This window comes from Polypterus senegalus, chromosome 7, assembly GCF_016835505.1.
Source record: "Polypterus senegalus isolate Bchr_013 chromosome 7, ASM1683550v1, whole genome shotgun sequence".
Lineage (NCBI taxonomy): Eukaryota > Metazoa > Chordata > Cladistia > Polypteriformes > Polypteridae > Polypterus > Polypterus senegalus.
In genome coordinates, this window is record NC_053160.1 from 58,980,474 (window position 1) to 58,998,461 (window position 17,988).

Below are 17,988 nucleotides of genomic sequence, written 5' to 3' on the forward strand. Positions count from 1 at the left end.
GCAGTGGGTTGGCACCCTGCCCGGGATTAGTTCCTGCCTTGTGCCCTGTGTTGACTGAGATTGGCTCCAGCAGGCCCCCTGTGACCCTGCGTTCGGATTCAGCGGGATGGGAAATGGATGGATGGATGGATTTTTTATAGTGCTTCTTTCTGAGTGCAGGCTCAGAGTGTTGTAATAAAAATTAATTGATATATATACATAAAAACACAATTTGGTTAAACACACAGCAAAACAGCACAATTTTAAAATTGATTCACATAAACTAACAGTGAAAATACAAGTTCATTACTATTATAATTAAAATACAGCAAGATGACAATCATAGGTGAAGAAAACAAATCTTCCTTCAGAAGCATTCCTGGAAAAAAAAGACATGTGAGAAGACACAGGCACAAGTCTGGTGACCTACACCAACTAATTGATCACCCAAAACCATCCACCTCCTCCTGGAGTTCGATAACATTATACACGTTCTGTGCATCATGAGCTTAGAATAAACTAAATTTTCTGGCTGAAGGGTTTTACTTCCAGCTGGAGTGAAGGACAACCCTAAAGATTAGTTTTTAATGACATATTTATTAAAACACTATCTTACATATTTTATTTAGACACTGTTGTTTATATTTGGTTTTCTCACATTTTGTATAAATGTTAGCTGTATATTCTCCAGATTTATTTTGTGATTGTAAAATGACATTACAGAGGGCTCAAAAATTTTTGCCCTTGTTTATGAAGATGGAAAAAAGGTATAAAAATGGAAATATAATGATTTGGGAAGATTTTTATAGAAGTACACTGCTCAAAAAAATTAAGGGACACTTACATCACACATTGGATCTGGATTGAACTAGCTATTAAAGTGGAAAATCTTTACTGAGTAATACTGTTTAATTTATTGAGAACAAAACAATGCAACAATGGTTAATGTAAACCAAAATCAACAACTCATTGAAGGCTGGATTCAACATCACGCTAAAAATCAAATTTAAAAATTTAAACCACTGGCTGATCCAACCTGCATGAATTTCATCACAGCAGCTCATAATGTAGTGTGTATAGATCCTGATTAGACGGCAGATGGTGTCCTGGGGGAATTTCCTCCCAGACCTGCATCAGTGAGCTCCTGGTCTCTGGCACTTCTTGGTGGTGTTGGATGCACCAATATATGACATCCCAGAGGTTCTCACTTGGATTCAAGTCTGGGAGACGTGTAGGCTAGTCAATGGCATCAATGCCTTTAGGCCGGGCATTGTCCTGCACCAGGAGGAACATACTGTAGGACCCACAGCATCATTGCAAGGTCTGACAATGGCTCTGATAATTTCATCCTGGTAACTGTTTTCCTCTAGGGAGTGCTAGCTCCCTGGATGGAATAAGTTCTTTTTAATTGCGGCATTTTAAGTAACCTGAACCTGAATAGATAGATTATAACGAGGCGATATCCCTCCCATAGTGATACGGCGGTAAGAAATCATATAAGAGAAAATAACTTAGCTTTCTTTAATGCCGATTTACGTGGCATAACAGACGGGAAGCCACGACAATACCTTTGAGTAGAGTCTGCCATTTTCATTGCTGCGCATGAAGGATTTTCAGGATCGGATGACGTAATCTTCCATCCGTCTGTTGGCTTCAGAAGTGTACCAGGCAATGTTCCAAGGCTTTATACACTCTTTCTCCATGTGCAGACCATTACTTAGGTAAATCATGCCATTTCCAAACAAAGCAAAGAGAGGATCCAATATCATGCTGACTCTGTCACACAGAAATAGTACAATGCCCATTTTCGTTGTTGTCCCTTTCTTGTCTTCTAATGCTTGCCTAGTAGTTCTAAATGCTGAGCCCCTGTGTTCTAAATCTGGCCTGTATATGCGAGTGGATTTATAAAATATTTTTTTTTCAGAGCACAGTGACATTAAACTTATATTCTGATTACAGTACCTAACAGCAGTCAGGGTACCGTTGCATAGATTGTGGAGGTCTGTGCAACTCTCCAAGGACATGCCTCCCTAGACCATCAATGACCAACTGCCAAATTGGTTATGTTGGATGATGTTGCAGGTTGCATAACATTCATCATGGTGTCTCCAGACTCCTTCATGTCTGTCATGTGTGCTCAGTGTGAACCCGCTAACATCTGTAAAGAGAACGGGACGCCAATGGTGGTGTTTCCAATTGTGTATTTTTTTGGTAAATGCCAACAAAGCTGCACTGTGATGGACTGTGAGCACTGGTCTCACTACAGGACCCTCATGCCACCATCAAGAAGTCTGTTTCTCACAGATTGGTCAGAAACATGCACCCCAGTAGCCAGTTGGAGATCATTTTATAAGGCTCTTGCAGTGCTCCTCCTTTTCCTCCTTGCAGAAAGGAGTGGATACCAGTGCTGTTGATGGGCTGATGCACTTCTACAGCTCTGTCCAGCTCTCCTTCTGTAATGGCCTATCTCCTGGTATCTGTTCCATGCTCTTGAGACCATGCTGGGAGGTGCAGCAAACATTCTTGTGATGGCAAGTATGGATGTGCCATCATGGAGGAGCTGGACTATCTGTGCAACACAAATCAGCTGCAGGTATCACCTCATGCTACCAGTAGTGACAAAGACACTAGCAAAACATAAAACTACAGAAGAATCAGAAAGGAAAGATAAGGAGAGAGCAATTGCCTGTGGCCACCACCTGCATAACCATTCCCTTTTTAGGAGTTGTCTTGCTGTTGCCTCTCCAGTGCACATATTGTCACTTTGATTTGCAACAAAGCAGGTGAAGCTGATTCACAATCGCCTATGCTTTCTAACTGTACAGATTGATATCCCTGAAGCTTAATTGACTTGGTGTTAGACTATGATGATTAAGTGTTTCCTTTTTTTTTTCTTTTGAGCAGTGTATTTTCAAAAAACCCTGTAATATTTTGTCTGCAATCTAAGTCTTTTGTCAAAGACTAGAGTGCCACCTTCAATGTTTACACTTCCTCCCATGAGAGGGCTGTGGTTTGCCTTAAACGCCACCTAGAATTAAACATAATTTCATTCTTCTCTACTATTCTTAATAAGAAATGTATTAACTTCTGCTAGTTTCATTTTTCAGCAAACAGCCCTATCTAGACACAACCACTTGTTCTCCCCTTCCCTCCACTTGGCCTCATGAGGCAGGAAGAATAGCACAGTGAAAAAAAAAAAAACAAACATTACAGAATCAAAATGAGAATAACACTTTCAGTGCACGTCACCAAAAGCAAGCACAACGTAATTGTTCATAGTTAAATATTTATCTTTGAATAGTTTGCTTTACTGTAAATGTGATTTAGTATATTTCCTGAATGTTAATACCATTTGAGATGCCCTACATATAATAACATTTTAAAATTTGTGCTATGCTTATTTTCATATGCATCAGACACATTTTTAAAATATAATTCACAATGTTATTCATTTCTGTTTAAGACTAAATTGCAAAAACCTTTCTATCAAGCAAAGCCTGAAGCAGTTATAAACCAATATGCTCAAATAAACTTTGGCATTTTAGTCCCTTCCAAGGGAAATCTGAAAATTAAACTTAGGGGATAATAAATTGAGCTCTAAACTTAGCAAATTACACACTTAATAAGCAATACTCTGCTATATTTTGGGCTAACAATGGTGTATTTCTGTCACTAATTCATTGTGAATGTAACACCGTATTGAGAAAGCTATACATTCATGATAGTCACATTTTGCTTTGAAATCTGTTTTTTTAACTTCCAGGTTTCTATACTTTCAGCTTTACATAGGGAAAATTTATGCTATGTTGTGAATATTTGCATTATTTTATCTCTATTTTTTCTGCTCCACGCTTCTGTGGACTATGGATGAGGGGTGACAGAGGACACTTTCAACATAAAGAGCAAGGCATGTAATGTGAATACCGTATACAGTGAATAATTTTCCTTAACAATACTTCATGTGCTTTGCTTGGAAACAGCATTACTTTCTTTTAATATGTTTAAACAAATACATTACTTTTTTCTCAAAATTACTAGTGAATTAAGCAATTATACCCTAAAAAATTATTATTTATTGTATGCTTAACAGTGTTACCTGGCTTTGTCTGGGAAATTTTTGAAGTCATTGGGCCTCAGTTTTAGTGCTGTTGGTTAACTGGATATATCAGAAGTACTTTGTAACTAAATATTTTTCTGTCTTTACAATATTTGTAACTTTTTTTAACCAGGGGAAAATATTATTAGTTCAATTGAGCTGGTTACTGCTGACCAAGCTACAGATAGTCCTTGGAGGTGTTGTTGTGAAAGAGAATGTAGTATAACTCCACATTAAAGCAGTATTTATTAATGTTACAAAGGTGGTTTAAAGCTGATTCAGGCAAATGTAAAAACTGCTAAAAATTTTGACTCTCCATTAGCATCAAAGCCTCCAATTAGTACTGGACCCATATACAGTAGAGTAGGTTTGAATAAATGTCCACTAACAAAAAAAACAAAAGTTACTGATTACTTTTTACTATTTCAATACTCTTCTTATTGCACTTTGAAAAAACACCATTACCATTTACTATAGAAAAAAATAGTGCTTCATTCTGTCCAATTGTTGCTTGGCTCTGTCACTTAATTGGCAGTATTTTTGATTTTCTTTTGCTTTTTTGATTTTCCTGTTTGTTTTTTTTTTTAAACTTCAAAAAGCACTTAACGCTGATCGTTGATTAATTTTGCAAACTTAATGTCAATATGCAGGTGGACAATAGAGTTGGCTTTTTCAAAAGCAAGGAAAATATATATAAAAAAATAAATAGAGCTGCACAATATTTTTTCCAAATTTTTAGTAGTGCTCGTTTTATCCACGTGACTCACAAAGGTGGAAAACCCCCAAGTCTTCACATACTTTCTTTGGGTCATCAAAAAACTTGCAGAGATAAGACTGGGTCCCAAGGACATAACGGTTGAGAGATAATGCTCTAAGATAAACAAAGTAATCCTGTGAGACAATGAAATTGCTATCCCAAAGTGTCCGAGGAAAAAACAGTGCAGCATTTAATGGCATGCTGCTTTTATTGATGCTTTTATTTAAACTTTGTGAATGCTGATGAAATTGCTTGGAACAGTGCACTAACTGATGGCAATTGCAGTCCCCACATCGTCATTTGCACTAGGTTACAGATCAGATGAAGGGTGGAGGGGTAATATATGTTAAATACCTTTCTTACTGGATCAGTTGTACAAAATTGACTACACTCACAGCCACAGCAACTGGCAAGAACTTGCTAAGCACGTCTTCTCGAGTTTCACTGAAACTGCTCCTTTCACTAAGCTTCTACAGACGGTCTACATTTGCATAAACCGGCATAACCAATTTCTCTGTGCAAATGCAGTCAGCACTGTGGGGAAAAAGGGGGACGTGGTAAGTTACAATATCCCACTTACTACAGCATCATTAACAAAATATAACAAAAAAAACATATTACGGCTAATTTTCTTCTTTTTACAACACCATCAAATTTCAAATAAATCCATCAAGGCATTTTTGAGATTTTGGGTGCCATCAAGGCATTTTTAAGATTTTGGGGTATTTAGTTTTTCTGTTGTGAAGAGGTTTACCCCTAAATACTGATATATCAATATCTCTTTTCTTAGCAGATACCTATTGACCTAGATATATCGCATTACCAAATGTCAGCATTTTAGCTAAATGGGAAACAGTATTTTTGTTGAATTAGTCCGTCAACTTTGCATGTTATATAGATATATATAGATTCTAAAATCAGAAAAGATGCTTAATACAAGCACACAATAAGCAGTAAAGCTGAACTGCTATTAAAGAATTAAGGGCAGAAGCTGTGGTCACTAGCAACACATCATAACATGCAGTGAAAACATTCTGAATTCCTGCAATTCACTGGCTCATTGTCTTTGAATTTAACTTGTAACTAAAATGCAGTATTGTAGTTCTATAGATTGCCTCCCAAAGTCACTGTGGTCTAATTCTAACTCTTTACTACATAATTATAAAAATTTAGATATGTAGATCTCACTAATGGAAGCTACTGCCATCACAGACACACAATCAATACTTCTGTATTGCTAGATTTGTCTAAATACTATTACTGTGAAGTGGAAGAGTCTAGGAGCAACAACAGGCCTATCTTCTGTTACATCACTCACAACAGAGTTCTAAACAGCCTCTGAAACAATCCCAGCATAAGAAATTGGAGTCCATGGCCGAACAGCTGAACATAAGTCTAAGATTACTATACACAATGCCTAATGTCAGCTGGAGTGGTGTAAAGTACATCACCACTGGTCTCTGGAGCAACTGAAATGTTCCCTAGAGTAAAGAATAACCCTTCACTATCTGGTTGCATAATTGATGAATCTGGGCTTGGTGGAGTCCAGAAGAATGCAGCCTTCTGGACTGCATAGTGCCTACTGTAAAGTACACTGCTTTTGGTCTTACAATTACAAAGTAGCAGTTAAGTGTTTATTTATCTCTGCAATATGCCCTACGAACCAAACTTCACTTTGGAGTGGTCTGAGTTGCCTTAAGACACATTTCTCTTGATTATATATTTAGTGCAAGACCCATGACTTCTTCATATTACACTAAGTCATTTTATCACCATGTTAATATGCCAAACTACACAGAGATGAACAACCCATCTACTGATGTTTTAAAAGTGTTATCATGACCAAGACAAGCCTTTGTTGAGGACTTGTTACATAATAGTTCATTAGTAATAGATGCATGCTAAAGTGTTACCAATAAATAAAACTACCTTACATTGATGGTATCAAAGGCCAGATGGCCACATGACCACCATCATCATCTAATTCTTTCACATGAAGCCTGAAAACCATGAGGACTGATTTAGATCATTTATGTTAGGTAGAATGCCCAGTGGGGGCTGGATGGTCTCGTGGCCATGGAACTCCTATAAATTTTGTTTCATTCTTCTCCAGCCCTTTTTTTTGTTTTTTCTGTCCTCCTGGCCATCAGAACTTAATTTATTCCTCGTTACTTCGTATTTCCTAATCCTATTTTTATATTTTCTTTCTTCATCCTGTAAAGCATTTTGAGCTACATAATTTGTATTAAAATGTGCTATATAAATAAATGTTGCTGTTGTAATATAAAAGAAAGTAGGGTGAAATGACACCTTTTCTTGGCTAACTAAATAGATTACAAATGAAAGCTTTCGAGGCAGCTAAGGTCCCTTCATTAAGGCCAATAAAAGGTGTGGCCAATAAAAGGTGTCATTTCACCCTACTTTCTCCTGTATCAATCAATCTATGGCTAACACAGTACAACACTCTACTGTTGTAATATAGATAAGACTCAAAAATTATAAAAGCACTTAAAGACAAAGTTTTTGATAGTAATGTTATAGTAATTCAGTATTTTGCTGCCCTAAACATAAACAGCTAAAACCAAAAAAAAAAAGGTGCAAAACAACAGGAATTTATCAATTTAACAAAGATTGACTGTTTGCTTTGTATGGCATAAAAATACAAACATTAAAGAGGTGCCTACATAAAACTTGATTTTCTGTAATGATCGATACAGAATTTTGACACCATTGAGCCAAAATGCACTTTGAGAAGAACATTGCTAATGATACAAATGTCAACACGATGTGGTTCAATGCAATACCAGCGTTAGGATCCCTGAAAATAATCATTTTTAAACAGGTTTAAATTAATATTATATTAATATCTGATGTAAACTTGCAAAATAGATATATACTTAATGTAGCTTAGTAACCAATCTTCATGACTAATACCATAAATTATGGTACAAATTTGTAAATAGAAATAAAATGATATTCTTCTTACTCTTTATAAGTGCCTGAATCAGGGTCTTCAGTCATCACATCATGTAGAGCCTCCACACAAATGTTAATAATTCCACAGAACTTATCCATAATTACACTAAAAACAGAGGAAAGGAATGCTTTTAGTGTAAAATGTTGAGAACACAAAATTAACCAACATTAAATATGTCTGACAAATCCTTACATAACATTGAACAGGAGCTCAGAGGCTTGAAAAAAGTTAAAAATACATACAAATTACATAGCAATAAACGCACTTCAGATAACTACAGTACCAGAGAGCTATTTTCTGTGTTCTCAACATGTGATTATTAAAAGCACATCCATTAAACATAATAAAAAAAAATCTTGGAAAAAAGTTGACTAGATTTTTTCGATAACAAAAACCCTTTAAGTGCACTACTTAAAAGATCAAATCTGACTTGAGTAACTATATATACAGAGAATTCAACAAAATGAACAAAAAAAGTCTTAGATCATAAATCAAGTCACCATAAATAGTGTCATCTTTATAAAACACACTTAGATATAGTTTAGCATGATATTTATAAAACTACATCACATCTAACAAGATGTAACTAAAGGTAGACATTTTTAGTATGATTATATGCATTATAGATGACCAACATTATTTGACTAATTACTAATTGTAACGAAACAGTGTACAGAAAGGAAGTGTGTCTTGTGTCTTGGTGTGCTATCAATAACCTGGTCATCACTACTACCAAGACAGTGGAAATGGTCATTGAGTTTGGCAAACAGCAGTTACAACCTCTTCCACTAGAAAGTAATGATTCTGAAGCCAATATGATGGAATCCTTCAATTATTTGGGCATAACTGTCACAAACACTCTCAACTGGGACATTAATACCACCCCATCACTAACAAGGCTCAGCAGCAGTTGTACTTTTTACACCAAATAAAGAAATTAAATATTTCCTAGCCAATCTTAGTACAATTTTACAAAGCCATAATTTAAAGTGCAATCACATTCTCCATTGTTGTATGATTTGGTTCACCTGCAACACACTCCCAAAATAAATTATTGTTGTTGTTATTGTAAGGTCTGCTGAGAAAATAACTGTATAGATCTTGTGTCACTAACTATGCCTAAAGGATCACCACAGAGTCATCTCACCCAGCTCATCACTTGTTCCAAAAACTTCCCTCTGGTAAATGCTTCATGTCAGTAATTTATACTGGCATCTAGTAATTGTCTAAAGCTTAGAAAAAAGGATACATTTTTCTACTCTCCAATAAGATAAATTCTTTAATTTTATACTTCACACAATTTATGTGAAAATACTTGCCAAGTGGTAACATGTAACATTTTCACTTGTAATAAATCAAACTGCATTTACCCTTCAATTAAACTAAAATATGCAAATTAATGAAATGTAGAGTATACATCCTCAGAGTTTCTTATTCAACACGCACACATTATTATTTAAGGGATTGGCTTTTCTTCCATGAATATCAAAATGATGACTTAAAAGGAGATAAAATCTGTTTACTTTAAATTCTTTGTGCATGTTAAACCCTTTCTAATTAGAATATTAGAAAATGCTTTACATATGATAAAGTGAATGTCTGTAATTGGACAGAAGTGGAAATAAAAAAACTACATCCAATGAAACCAAAACATTTTGACTATAATTATTTCAAGCACCACCAAATACATTAATTGAAGGAAAAAACAGTTTATTCAGTGACACACATTGAAATTGGCAGGTTTAAAAAATACTTTTTAATGAAAGAGAATTTTATTATTATATGAAAACTAAAAAAAGCAAACTTAATATAGCCAAAGCAAAGTTAAACATTGGACAGCTTATACCTATGAAAACAATTTTTAATATAGCTTATTAAAATGATCAATGAAATAAGATCTAAAAATGCCGGTTTCTTGCTTGTTTAATTCTGGAAAAATATTTATTGTGGTTAGGTTCAAAAATTAAAACACAGTATTTTTCTAAAATGTTAATGATCTGAGTCAGTTTTGTGCAATCTATTAATACAAAGATAACCTTTTATTTACTAATTTCTGCACCAGTTTTCCATTCTTATATGCATATCAAAAAACAAACTCACCCATCAGTCCTAAAGTGTCTCAGAAACTGTGTTTCTCAAAGTTTTTGATAATTTGCGCAGTATGATACATGCATTATTGAGCTTGAATTTTTGTACACATCACAAATACTCTTTAAATAAAGATGAAATTAAATTAATTAACTCCATAGACTGGCAACATCTATAGTTTACTATGACAACAGTTTGCAAATAAAGATTTGATGTGTCAAGTAAATTATAAGTTTTGTGCAGTACTTTGTTTATTTTAGCTAAATTGTTACAAAGCACTGCTTTTATAGTTGAATACTTTACTATACACATATTTCACTACCTCACATTTTATCTTGAGCATTTAAAAAATAATAATACCAAAACACATTCAGCACCAGTATAAAACATAATAAGTTTGATATACACTGAGACATTTAAGAAAAAAAGAAATCACTGTGTTAAAGAACAGAATGTTCAAAGAGAATAACTTGGGCTTGATTTCCATTGGCATGGTGTCTGAATATTTGTATTTGTCCTGCCCCTGCATTTCCTACTAGATTTGATGTGGAGACAGAGTCCATTTGTGGAGGAGCCCTGATACTATAGTTTCCAGAATGGAAGAAACTGAAATACTCCACTACATTTTCCCTATTAACTGAATTTAGTCTGTGTCTCAGATTGAGTAACTTATAGGTCATGGCTACAACAAGAGCACATAGAAGAACAAAAACTCCAAGAAGAATGTCAAAAGACTGATTTAATTTTGCTAGTTTTTTCTCACAGGTAATCAAAGACTGGAATGGTACTGAAGCACCCAGATTTTCAGATACTGCGCTTTGCAGAGCAGTAATATTTTCTTGCACATTAAGTAATGATACCTCCAGTGGTGATTGGGATGTCACATGTGTTGTACTCTCGTATGCAAACAACTTTTTGGAAAGTGGAGCAAAGATGCCACTTGTTAATTTCATTCGAAAAGATGTTGAAGGGCGGGGTGATGAAAGCGGTAAAAAAGAAGTGTTACTTGTTAATTTTGCGTCATTAGTTACTGAATAAACTGAAGTAGAATGGAAATTATAAGAGTAGTTTGAGACAATGCATGCTCCAAATTCATCAATATTGATATAGCGTAATAATCTGTCCTGCAAATGAGGAGGATGCTGGCAATGAACATTCATCATAACAGAGGATGACACAAGCCAGTTGCGCAGTTCAAGCAATCTGCAATCACACTGCCAAGGGTTCTTACTTACATTAACAAAAATAAGTGAATCTAAAGACCTAAATACATTGGAATGCAGATATGCTAACTTATTGTCTCTCAGATTTAAAAGTTTAAGAGAAAAAGCAACCCCATAAAATGTTTTTGAATGTAAGTTACTTATATTATTCCTGTCTAGGTGCAGGTATTTCAGGTGCTTCAAAAAGCTGAATGTATTTGGGTAAATAACATTTATATAGTTATTACTTAAAACCAGATGTTTTAATTTCTTTAACTCATCAAAGGCGTGAATATCTATATGTTTAATTTTTGCATTTTCCACTGAAAGATACAGCAGATTTTTCAGACCCTTCAGTGAAGCAGAAGTTATTAGCTTAATCGGATTTCCAGAAAGGTCCAGCCACTTGAGGTTCCCAAGGTGTTCAAACAATCTGGATGGTATCTGACAGAGTAAATTTCCCTTAATACTCAAAATTTCTAATTTTCCAAGATTTGTGAATGCAAGACTGGATATGAACGAAATCATATTGTTTGCAAGGTTGAGCGTTTTAAGTCTACTCATTCCAAAAAGAGCTTGGCAACTAATTGTTTTAAGTTTATTTCCTTGAAGTTCCAAGAGGTTTAAGGCAGGCAAACTATTAAATATTTTGTCTGGAAGATACTGTATTTCATTATGATGAAGGTAGAGAAAATGAAGATTTGAAAGGCCAACAAAAGTATCAGGCTCCAAATGTTGTAACAAATTGTTATTTAAGTGCAAGTAATATAATCTGTGAAGATGCTTCAGTGCTTTAGGGGCAAAGCGAACAAGTCCGGTGTTATTCAGAAAAAGCACAGAGAGCTTTTCTAGCCTTTTGAAATCCTCGGGCAGTACTTGAGAAATATTATTTCCACTCAGGAACAAAACTGTTGTACTCTCGGGCAAATTCCTAGGAATAAAATGCAGGCCGAGACTGTTGCAATGAACTCGAGTTATAGTGCACAGCTGACAGGAAGCAGGGCAGCAAAGTCCCTTGCCTGGAAACATCAAGAGAACTGAATAAAAGTGAAAAATAACTTGAAACTGAAATAAGAGCATTAATCTGAAAATCATTATCATTTTTCCAGGGTGTCCTTTGTCTTTGTGTCATATCCAAAGTGACCAACTGAGTCAAAAGAAGAAAAAAAAAAAAAAACAAACACAAATTAAACAATATTATAAGTAATAAGAAAATAGCTGCAGCAAAAATTTTATGTATGAGAGAAATTATAAAAAAAATGCCTTTTTAATTAATGTGCAAATATTACAAATGGATCCGTTTCTTTTATGTGCATTTCACTAATACAAACATTAATTACATTATTGTATCTTATAAATAAGGAAGATGTAAATTTTGATAAGCATAAACAAATAAGCATAATGAAACAACTAATTTTTACATGATAACATTAGCAGTGTATACTACTTATTAAATTATATATAAAAATCAAGCATGACAAGACAAATCCTACCTCTTCTATGCAAAATCAATGTGGCATTCACCAAAACTATGATAAAGGAATACCCTTAACAATGTCAGGAAGTTTTTCTTTTTTTTAAATGAAAAGTAAACAATGGTTAGATTATCTGGAAGTTGCCATGGATGCAGGAAATCTGCAAAGGATGTCACATTATTTTTAGTAGTTTACTCCATGAAAGGAAATCTCCACCACTTTTTGCCTCTAGAATATTAGAAAAAGAAATTATGCATACACACACACACATATACACAAAACCCATTTCCAAAAAGTTTTAACTAATCAACTTTATTCATTTTTTAAACGTGATTAGTTTAAACTTTACAAACAACAGTATACTGCTGCTGGATTATGTGAATTTCCCCTTGGGATTAATAAAGTATCTATCTATTAAAAATAAATTTACAAATCAGTGCATTTTGTTACTTACTGCCTCAACTTTTTTAAGAAATGGGGTTTTGTGTTTGTGTATGTGTGATATATATATATATATCTCTCTCTCTCTCTCTCTCTCTCTCTCTCTCTCTCTCTCTCTCTCTCTCTCTCTCTCTCTCTCTCTCTCTCTCTCTCTCTCTCTCTCTCTCTCTCTCTCTCTCTCTCTCTCTCTCTCTCTCTCTCTCTCTCTCTCTCTCTCTCTCTATATATATATATCTATATCTATATATATATATATATCTCAACACATGTACACACACATGGGACTAGACTACATGTTTATTATTAACCAGTTTAGTAGCTGGAGGTTTAAGAAAATGACTTATATGTGGTCTCACACTATAAAGTTTTATTTCTCTGACAAACAATAACAATATGTATTAATGAAATTAGTGAAAAATAAACCACTTTCTTCTGCTTCACATTAGTTTGCTTCATGGCTTATATTTTACTAAATAATTCTTACAAGTTGACAGTGAATGAGCAATAATCAGGCACAAGCAAGACTATGAGTACATGCCACAGAGGAGTTAGCAATTCAGTGCCAATTCTTTAATTATTGTATAGTCCTGCCTTGCTTCTGATGATGTTGGGAAGTCACTGGTTCCAATGATAAGTCTGCATTGTCTCCAAATTCTTTGATGATTTTCTTCCCACATTACAAAATGTGTTTTAGTTTATTCAGTGAGCTGAAACATAACCCATACAATTAAATGTGAGTGTAGCGTGCCTTTAATGGACTACAGCCTTGTCCAGGGTTGGCACCCACTCTGAGCTTAATGCGGCTCTGATGGACTCAATCTATTAACCAAAACTGAATTATATGACAAGGTTTGATAATGGAAGAGAAATTTAACCATTATGAAATATTCCTGTGCCATTTTGTACTTCTAAATGACATACCGGAAGACAAAAAAATTTCAAAAACCATTTAAGCTAAAGTTGGAATTACCTAGAGAAAGAGAGCCAGATATTGGAAAGACAGAGCTTATACTTGCAACAACAGGAGCTATTTATGAGGAGGAAGTTGTGAGCATGCACTGGTACAGCACGTTGCCATACCCACCACATGATAAACTACCTCAGGATCCCAAATTAAGACCATAGCACAGCCATGCAATGGGTGACACCTCAGCACCACACTAGTCCAAATGGAATGGAACAGTGCTTTTTTAAAAAAAATTTTTAACCAGTGGCTGGAGTACCAATCCTGCCACCAACCCTCACGTTCTCCCTGCAAGTTGGAGGACCTGCTGAAGGTCTAAAAAATGTTTTCTTTACTAGTAAATGTATGCAAATACTAATTAACTGAATGTGACAGACAATAAAAAAACAGAGAAGACTGCCTTTTAACTGCTCGGTTACATGAATATGTACCTTAATTGCGTGCCAGGTGCTTTAATTAATTCAGTCTAATGTCTCATGTTTAGATGAGACCATTTCTTGAAAGATGGTGTGAAAGCAGTGCTTCACAGAGGTTGTATCGCTTATTTAAGCTCCCATTGAATATAGCATGGTGTAAGCAGCAGTGCTTATAAAGTTAAACTCTAAAAAAGCATGGGTTTTCAGTGCAGTGGAAAAACACGAAATCATAATGCACATAAGCACATATTGTATGAAAGTGATTACATTTCATGTCACTCCCCACTTCAGCCAACAAGGAGATTTAGGTGGCATTTATTGTATCTTTTTTAACCAGGACTTTTTTTAACTTTGTGAATGAGAATTTAATCCAGAGTGTGAACTAAAAAAATCACTTAATTTGTGAACTGCTCCTCCCATAATAAATATATAAATAAATAAACAAACACATATCTATCTATCTATCTATTATATTTTAACAACAGGTAAAAGAAAGTTATAAAGACTTTTCCTGAAAATTGCTTGTTTTTTCCTTTAAAAAGCAGCAATATTAGAACTGTCTCTGTTGATGTAGCCTAAAAAGGAAAGCAAAAACGCAGATTAGCAGTATGATGCAACTGCATCCTTCTGTGTGGATTTACAGAACTAGTGAAACATTTAAATTGTACGTGCATGTCACTTAAATATTCTTTTATAGTAGATGTTACATCTTAAAATAAACATTTTTCTTTTATAAAGGTTAATGATAGTCTCCTTATATAAGACATTTTTCTTTTCAATGTGACCTGGTAACAAAATGTGCAAAGAAAATTTTACAACAAGTACAAACCCTAGTAAGTGACAGTTAAGTTTTAGTATATTTATTATTCAGGAGGCCGTCTGAAAACTGTGGCATGATGACCCTGAATTTTCATTATAGATATGCAGTAGGAATGTGTTATAGAACTCAAATAAAAAAAAAAGCAGCACAAAAACAGACAGTCCAATACATTGTGTGTTACAAAGGCCAGGTTTGTGAAAATGAACAATAATGATGTTAGCATTTTCTGTTTTTGACATAAACTGAGCATTAGTGGAAATGCTTTTAACATATTCTGTGAAGATGGCTGTTAAATGATCAGAATATCTCTATGCAACAAGAGCTGATCTTATGTCCTCATAACAGCTCTAAATGAATCATTTATCCACATATATACTGTCTCTAATATCAAACTTTAAAATAGACAACAATTACAAATAAAAATTATGACTGCAGATGATGTTGTACCATGAAAAACACTGGAAACAGTTTATAACAGGGGCACATAACTGTGTATATATATAGTATATAGGACACACTGTACACATGCTGGGTTTAAGTAATATATTTAGAGAGTCACCAATGGTCGTGAACCTTATTACTGTGAACAAAGCCCTGAAGGAAAACTCTGAAAAGGAGTACAAGTGCACCTTGCAACAAAGGCTGATAGATTCAGTCAACACCACAGTGAGCAGCACAGGAATCCAGCCAGGGAAAGGTGGCTTCCTTCTCATGACTGAGGGCAGGAAACCCACCACATCTCAAAATTATCAGACCCTCCAAGAGATAGTAAAATTACAGTACACACAGCAGAATGTATCCATCTGAAAGAAGGGATATTCTCTGGACCAAGAAGATATTAAAGAAAGAACTGTCCCTTTAAGAGTTACAGAGGACTAAATAGTACTTGTTCACCTCTGACTATGGTACAAGGTTTAAAGCTGTCTAGTGACACAGAAAGAATAAACTTAGGTCAGGAGATAAAGAGAAGAGCTCCCTTGGTGTAGAAATAACACAAGTGAGTGAAAGCTAAGGAAGACCAGTATGGGGAAGAGCCGTGTGTGGAAGTGACCAAGAGGACAAGTCACCACACTGAACACATAACAAATCAAGTTATCTATTTTATCATTTACAATAGGGGAAAATAAGTTTATTTGCATTGTATTTTTTTTCTATGAATTCCGCTTTATTATTTATTTATTAAAACCATTTATTTCCTAATCTTTAAGTGATCTAGCTTTTTCTAACTCAATCAGATAGGCATACATAGGTGCACCCTTTACCAGATCATAAAATACACTGAAAATATATTATGAAGCTGAACATAACAAAGTTAATTTAATCTGTAAAGGTAATGATCTACAGTCTACTACTGACAAAGAAAAAAACAACAGCATATTAAGAATGCTTTGTTTTTCTTTAAAAAATTATTCATGCAGTATGCTTCAAATAAAAATGATGATGTGAGAGCAAAGCATACGCACCACATGAAAAGAAGACTTTCAATACCCTCAGACACTTCTTACCATCAGCTTAAATCACAGTTATTTGATGGTGGGATTATAACACTTAAGTCTCAAAATCTTTATTTATATGTCCTGTAAAAATACTGATAGCTAGTTCGTATGAACAGACTTTTAAGAAGTGTTTTTTTGCTCACACATTGTGAATAAAGTGTTACTGTGTAATATTTATATTTCTGCCAACACCGGCAAGATCATCACAGATCTTCTATTTTTATGCATTGTTTATTTAACCAAGGCTTCCCATGCAGTAAAAAGTATTTCTGAAGCTATTTGCATAACAACTTTTCAAATGACAAAACAAATACAGGATTTTAGAAATTGTTACACATTTTGTAAAAGTAAAAAACTGAAATAATACATTGAAGCAAGTATTCAGACACTTTATTGAGTACTTTCTGGGAGCACGTTTGGCGGAAATTACAGTCGGAGTCTTCTTGGTTAAGACACAACAAGTTTCACACACCTTTTTTTGGGAGTTTTCTCCTGTTTTTCTTTGCAGATCTTCTCAAGCTCTGTTCAGTTGGATGGGAACTATTGAAATACAGCTGTTTTCAGGTCTCTCCAGAGATGATTGATTGGGTTCATGTCTGGGCTGTGGCTAAGCCAGTCAAGGACATTCAGCGACTTGTCGTTAAGATACTCCTATGTTGTCCTTGCTCTGGGCTTTATAAGGACCATTGTCTTGTTGGAAGTTGAACATTTGTCCCACTGGGTGGTCCAGAGTGCTCTGAAGCAGGTTTTTATTAAGGCTACTGCTGTACTTTGCTCTGTTCAAAGTTCCCTTGACCCTGACAAGTCTTCCAGTATCTACCACTGAAAAACAAACCTCACATGATGTTGTTGCCACCACATATACTTCACTGTTGGAATGCAAAGGTAATGAACTCTGCCTGGTTTACTTCAGACATGACACTTAAAATTAAAAACAAACACTATAATGTAGGTTTCATCAGAGCACAGAATCATGCTTCTCAGTCTGAGAGTCCTTTGGGTGCCTCTTTGCAAACTCCAAGCTGGCTTCCATACATCTTTAAATGAGGAGAGGCTTTTGTCTGACCACTCTGCCATAAAGTCTGTGCCTCAACACAATTCTATCTCTAAGCTCTGCATGCAATTCCTTCAACCTCATAGCTGGATTTTTGTTTTGATGCACACTGCGAACTGTGCTACCTCATATATGCAGGTATGTGCCTTTCCTAATCACATCCAATCAATTGTATTTATCACAGATGGACTACAAACATGATGAAGAAACATCTAAAAGAAAA

General features: G+C 34.9%; 2 protein-coding genes across 3 annotated transcripts in view; both read right to left on the minus strand.

Annotated features, from left to right (window-relative positions):
* ipo11 (importin 11) overlaps positions 1-17,988 on the minus strand; it is a 357,709-nt gene that overhangs the window by 27,604 nt on the left and 312,117 nt on the right. For both annotated transcript variants that reach the window (XM_039758699.1, XM_039758698.1), the window contains exon 28: positions 7,819-7,914. In XM_039758699.1, coding sequence (XP_039614633.1) covers positions 7,819-7,914 — 96 coding nt within the window. The remainder of the gene's footprint in view (positions 1-7,818; positions 7,915-17,988) is intronic.
* LOC120532579 (leucine-rich repeat-containing protein 70-like) lies at positions 9,828-13,070 on the minus strand. Its single transcript, XM_039758700.1, has 2 exons — positions 12,593-13,070; positions 9,828-12,246 (listed from the first exon to the last, which is right to left on the minus strand). The coding sequence occupies exon 2, from the start codon at positions 12,198-12,200 to the stop codon at positions 10,338-10,340; it is 1,863 nt and encodes a 620-aa protein (XP_039614634.1). The 5' UTR covers positions 12,201-12,246; positions 12,593-13,070; the 3' UTR covers positions 9,828-10,337.

Excerpts from the sequence above, each read along its gene's own strand:
- LOC120532579 (XM_039758700.1), bottom strand. The coding sequence starts at position 12,200 with ATGATAATGATTTTCAGATTAATGCTCTTATTTCAGTTTCAAGTTATT.